This window comes from Mizuhopecten yessoensis, unplaced genomic scaffold (assembly GCF_002113885.1).
Source record: "Mizuhopecten yessoensis strain PY_sf001 unplaced genomic scaffold, ASM211388v2 scaffold7725, whole genome shotgun sequence".
Classification (NCBI taxonomy): domain Eukaryota; kingdom Metazoa; phylum Mollusca; class Bivalvia; order Pectinida; family Pectinidae; genus Mizuhopecten; species Mizuhopecten yessoensis.
The window spans coordinates 1,680,102-1,686,468 of NW_018407191.1; the positions used below are offsets into that span (position 1 = coordinate 1,680,102).

At 38.6% G+C, this 6,367-nt stretch overlaps 1 protein-coding gene across 1 annotated transcript in view; it reads left to right on the forward strand.

Moving 5' to 3' along the window:
- The window catches only part of LOC110454230, a 32,836-nt gene extending 26,716 nt beyond the window's left edge, over positions 1–6,120 (forward strand). The window contains exons 7-9 of the mRNA XM_021503638.1: positions 1,402–1,422; positions 4,993–5,211; positions 5,900–6,120. Coding sequence (XP_021359313.1) covers positions 1,402–1,422; positions 4,993–5,211; positions 5,900–6,120 — 461 coding nt within the window. The remainder of the gene's footprint in view (positions 1–1,401; positions 1,423–4,992; positions 5,212–5,899) is intronic.
- The last annotated feature ends 247 nt before the right edge of the window (positions 6,121–6,367 follow it).

Here is a 6,367-nt window from a genome sequence, read left to right on the forward strand (position 1 = left end):
AAAGTAGAGCAGCAACCACTATCGGGTAAAGTTCAAGAAAGGACATAGATTAGTCCCCAGAAGCCTCAACGACTTCCCTAGGCCAAAGGGACGCAAACCATTCCGTACGAAATATACCCCCAAAGCCGACAGCCGATGCTGCATCCGTGAACAGTTCAAAGTCTGGATTGCTGGTAGAATGGCGTACATAGAAGAAAGAAATACCATTCCAATATTGGAGCAGCTCGAGCGACATACGAATGTCTTCTTTACACTCTCGAGTCAATCTTCCATGATGGTGTGACTCCTGTATGGTGGACATCAGTGCAAGGAGATAAGAGATGAAACTACGGCCTGGCAAGATAACTCGCATTGCGCAATTAAGATGACCGAGGAGCTGTTGCAACTCGCGTTTAGTACACGAATTTTTAGCAAGCATGCCACGCAAGAACTCTGTTATTCCATGCACTTTGTCTGTAGGTAAGCGTGCTTCCTTCCTATCAGAATCCAGGATTATACCCAATTATTCCATGACTGTGGCGGGTCTCATAGTTTTATGAGGAGATAAGGGAATCATCAAACGTTTAAACAACATAATCAGGGTGGTTGGGGGGCATAGGTCTCTCCCCTTGGGCGGATATGTATCGCTTCTATTCATATGTATCGCTTCTATTCATCACTTTTATTTATGATTAGGAAGGTCAACCTTGGTGAACAAATTGCATTTTCTGCGCATAATTTGTTTTCAGTAATAACTCCTTGAAACCAGTCCAGTTTCATTTGATAAAAATAAAAAGATAACACAGAAGATATAATTACACCCATTTTACAACATTTTTCTCAATAAAATATATTTCCGAACATTTTATCTTCAAACATGTAGATAGTTATACATTAGACAGATAGCCATAACCAAGTGAACTTTAATTATAAAAGCTCGACTTTTGTCTCAAAAGAATACAATTATGATCGCTAGATCAAATTGGAGGAGAATGCAAGACCCAAAATAGATTAACGTATTTCCTGTTAGTCAGTGAAGTGCTAGATTCTTTTAACACGATAAAACTGATATCTTTACATTCATAATAAGATCAAACAGTTCGGCGTGAGCAATACATGCTAAATTTGTTTGAAACAGACGTTTTCGAAAGCTGGCAAAATAGGTTTTCAACCGTTGTTAGTGTTTGAACAAACTTAGCATTTATGATATCGTTACACTACGATAGGTATTTAAATAGATATTTCTCACAGCTTGAAAGAACATATGTTGTACATTTTGAGATAAAAGACAGCTTAATGTATGTTGTTTTTGGGGAATCAAATAAATTTTATCGGTTGAGAAAAAGATGTGTTCCTCTTCTTTTCTTGAAAAAATGTAATCACACTTTTATTTAACTCATTTTTTTCAAATTTTTATTTCAGAAACGAAGAACAAACTAAAAGGTAAGACTTCTTTTGCAACATTTTTTCAACAACATTTGTTATTAGAATATACTGCGAATTTGCTGCAGAAGTAGCAGCACCAATGCGGAACGAATGGCCACTGTATCGGGGTATAGAGGACAACACCCCAGATCGTAGTAGCATTCAGGTCTTCTCCAAAATGTTTAAAGTAATAGATAAGCGTGGTTTATGTGTAACACCTTACTGTTTCTTCACTCTATTTATGATAGTGTTGAGTCTGATGAAGGCTTGACCGTCCAGTGCAGCCAGAGGATTAGCATGACCTACAGGCATATACGAGTAACGAATACCGCACAAATACAGGTTGATAGTAGATGCTTTAATATTAAGGGTTTTATAGCAGTGTGCGACAAAGAACATCAATAGATCATCAGACACTGGAGTAAGAGCTGAATCCCAAAGGTCGTTCACTGTTTAATTTAATTCTACATTACTTGACAGAACTCTGAGGAGGGACATGGGCGACTGTTGGTATGGGGTACTGCTCTCCGGAACTCCTGGAATTAAAACGAGAAAGAGCGTCAGTTATATTATTGTTCACATCTACCATATGACTAGCATTCACAGTAAAACTTAAATAGCTGCACACCAAGTAAGTCGTTGCATAAGGGACATGATACGCCGCGATTTAGACCTCCCTTTGTTTATGATATCGACGGTACCTTTATTGTCACAATGAAATAAGATACGTTTGGTGGACCAGGCTTATTCCCAAAGTAGAGCAGCAACCACTATCGGGTAAAGTTCAAGGAAGGACATAGATTAGTCCCCAGAAGCCTCAACGACTTCCCTTGGCCAAAGGGACGCAAACCATTCCGTACGAAATATACCCCCAAAACCGACAGTCGATGCTGCATCCGTGAACAGTTCAAAGTCTATTTGAGCAGCTCGAGCGCCACATACGAATGTCTTCTTTACACTCACGAGTCAATCTTCCATGACTCCTGTATGGCGGACATTAGTGCAAGGAGATAATAGATGGTTCTCTCCCCTTGGGCTTGCGAGGGGTCAATGACTAGAAAGTCATCAAGTAAATGAAAACTGTGTGTCATACCATGTTTGGCGATCCAACACACTGCAATGGACAATTGATCGAAAATGATGGGGCTGGAGCGGCAGCCGAAAGCTAAACGATGGAAAAAGTAGTATAATAATGTCACTGTGATGGGAGGATAGGGGTATCCTTGAAATCATCCGAAAGGTCAGCTTTACACATAATAGCTCATTTACCTAAATCTTGAATGGTACGAATGGTATAGTCAATTTTGACTTACTGGAGAGAGCATTCAGACTTGTCTATTAACTCGTTAATACTCTGAGTATCTGTAACAGTAGAATTGTGCGGAGCTGATAAGTCCAAAATAAGTCTTTTGTTCCCAGGGGGCTAACACGATAAATATTGAAAGACGACACTTGGTAAGGGCCGATGATGAAACCTTTGTCCATTACATTACTGTCAAAATCCTTTTTCAAGCCGTCACATAAATAATTTACAAAAACTTTATCAGGGTGAAAAGTTTGTTCCGTTTTGAGTCTATCAATATATATATAGGGGTTGACGCTCTGAAACCGCAGGGAAAACATTCCCAGCACAAGATATCTCTTGGGTAAAGTCACTTATTTTTATTTACAATGCCCTCTGGATTGTAACGTTTGTCCATAATTTTCTCTCCATGCTGCTCACTGAAATAATTTGAACAGATGTGAGTTCGTTGGCAAGCATAACCTTTGAAATTGTTACATATCAACTGCCCGTTGTGCCAAACGTTTGGGCGATTACGTCTGTCTGTTTTGGATTGATCTCTATCTGATCAATTTGAGTGTTTGTTTCCATTGAACTGATCACATCTGTGAGTGGAAAATGTTCCCCGCTACGGCAGATATTGCAGGTGATAGGACGGCGAGCTTCTACGACCGAATCGTAGATGTCCTTGTCGCGCATTCCCCATTTAACTGTTCAATGTATTGAGCTGCCAGGGCCAAAACACATGCGGTGGTACTCGTTGAATGCCCCATGGGTGTTATTTAGGCGAATAATAATGGCCTCGTACCTATCAAGTTCATCCCTCCTACTAGGAAAGGCATCAGTCACTACACGCTTGTAGATTCCAAAAGCTGTTATGAATTCCGATATGGTTTGTTCGGAATGTTTACATCGACGGCCTGGTGTATGCGAGTCACGATTGGTGAAAGGAGGCTCGCTACCCGGAACGACGAGAAGGACAAGATTAACATACTTACCTTGTATAATTTTCTTCCTCAAGGCTGGAAACACAATGTCGATTTAAGAAGGAGCTCAGCGGGGATACTGTCAGAATCGGTATGCTGTCTTAGAGTATCCAGCGTAGACCCTGGCGTCCTGTTGTCACCTTTACAGCTCCTGATATTTCGGTTATTTGTTTATGTAGAATGCTGGTTCGGCAGATACGACAGGTTGAGTGGCCTGAAAGGCTTTGAATGTCATCTCCAAGTAGAATGAATGACTATAAACTAAAGTATTGCAGACGCAATTGTTTATAAACAAAGGAACTCGTTCATGAATGGTCATCAATCTTTGTATATAAATTCATCAGGAGAAAGCATTGCGTTTGTTTCTTCAACAATGTCATACTAACAATGTACCAGTGGTGGATCTAGAGCTTTTTTGGGTGGCTTCAAGAAACCCCCCAACCTGAGAACTTTCTTTAAAAATCATGTATTTTCACCATTTTCCTCAATTTTACCCACACGGAACAACCCCCCCCCCCCCTGGAAATTTGGAAACCCCCACAGATAGGTATTTAGATCCGCCACTGTGTACCTCTATTTGACATCATTTGACTTTGACTATAAACACTTTGATAATGGTTTCTGGAGCATACATTGTATATCGGTGGCTGTTTCATGAAAGGGCGTCATACTTTGTATTAAGGTACATCGGAGAAAGGCAGTGTGCGACACCCTAGAATGAGGCAAATTTTGTAACAGTGATCTCAGTTTTACATTTGACCTTGTCCTCAAGCACTAATACACATTGTTATACAGATTTCATGAGCATGTTTCAAATTTTACAAATACAGGTACATCATGGGTAAGTGTCAAATAGAAATAATAAGTCACAGTGACTTTTGTTTGACATTTGGTCTCGACCTCCACCTCCAGTACTTAAACACAATGTAATAAAGGTTTCCGATTCATATCATTTATAACTTTAAATTCAGTGTGGACTTCCGACTTGGTGTTTTGTAATGAAAGAATATTTCGGGTTATACATTGGTCAAGTCAACCACAATATGGAACCAAGTTTAAAATCCACCGAGGGTTTAGGTCTCTGGAAGATATCTTGTCTACCATTTCATGAATGGATATCACACTTGATGACAGAGTCAGGTGGTTTCTGTGTGATGTACTGAAATAATGGCCATGATGTCAACGTCCATTATTTGACCATGACCTTAACTACCCTACACTGATTATCTACTTAAATGTATATTCTTGTTTAAAAAGAACTCATGAATGTTCATGAAAAAAATAACTTAGAATGGTCATCTCTGTGTTTCTACTTTGCAGTTGCAGTTGATTTGACGTTTTTTGTATCGCCTCAAGATGGAGATTTTACACAAAACCTCATTGGCGGCACAGAGCGGTTACTCCAAACACTACCTGACTATGTTGTGGAGATCCTAACACCTGAATGGTCCAAAGAAGACGACTCGACGAATAAGATACGAATTGTCGCATATTTGACCCAAGAGAGAAATAAAACTGAATTTGAAGAAATGATGAAATGTAAGTACGAGTCGACAAATAATAAAATGCATTAAGATATTAGATAATTAAATGCATGCTGCTGAATGAACAAAATTTGGATTACCAGACACAGAAAATAACGCAGGGTTTTAATGGCTGATTTGAAAACTCATACATAAAATACATAATGGCTATGGAGTAATGCGCTTCCATTCACTCTTAGCATGTAGGGATTAAGTTATATGATATATATTGAAAGTAGATTAAAAAAACACCTAATTAAAACGACGTCACTTCTAGTGTCTTCATTCTGATGGTATAATGGGTGCCATTTCATGCTCTTATACACATTAAAACAACATGTGTATTTTCGGCACAGCACGTAAAGTTATTTTAGGAAAAAATTGCAATTCAATCAGCCAGGTATTGACTTGCATCAAAAACATTGGTTAAAAGGTAGTGTACCGGATTATATAGACATATGAGTTAACTATGTTGTTTATCTAGTAAATACATTATAACACTTCGAAAAACATATTTGGATGTTGATCCCTATTAATGGGGAATGATGTTCTTAAAGATTAGATTTTTCGTTAGTTTTTTCTTAAGTTATTTTCCATAACTACCAATTCTTTAATAATTTGTTAAAACTTGATTTTACCAAGTACACTATCGATCCAATTGATTCCGAAGAACATTTCTTTAACATATCTATGTTTCATTTCAGGTGACCAAGGATCTGTTTGCATCCTGTTCCTCCCTGAGAACAGGTCACTCCCAAATATACCCTTGGATCGGAAACACATCATCATCAGTTTTAGAAAGTATCCCAACATTGTAAAATGTTCTTTCTATGACGATTCTCAGAAAAACGCCTGGAACAATTTATTGAGAAATGTACGGAAAGGTGATGAAGGGGAGGATGACAAATATGGTTCTCCAGTTTAATGAATCGTTTATGTCATCTTTTCGACATACACCAACACAGAACACACCGGTAAACACACACAGGTGAAGCGTCTTTGAAATATTGGTAATAGAAACAGTATGCAAAAACTAAATAACACTTCATCAAACAACTTTTTTGTCCTTCTATGACTCATCAGTGATGCCAGGGACCAAAAAGGAGGAAACCCATAATGGTAAATATTACTGTTGAAACTGAAGGGAAAGTGCCTAACCCCCGTTAGTTACG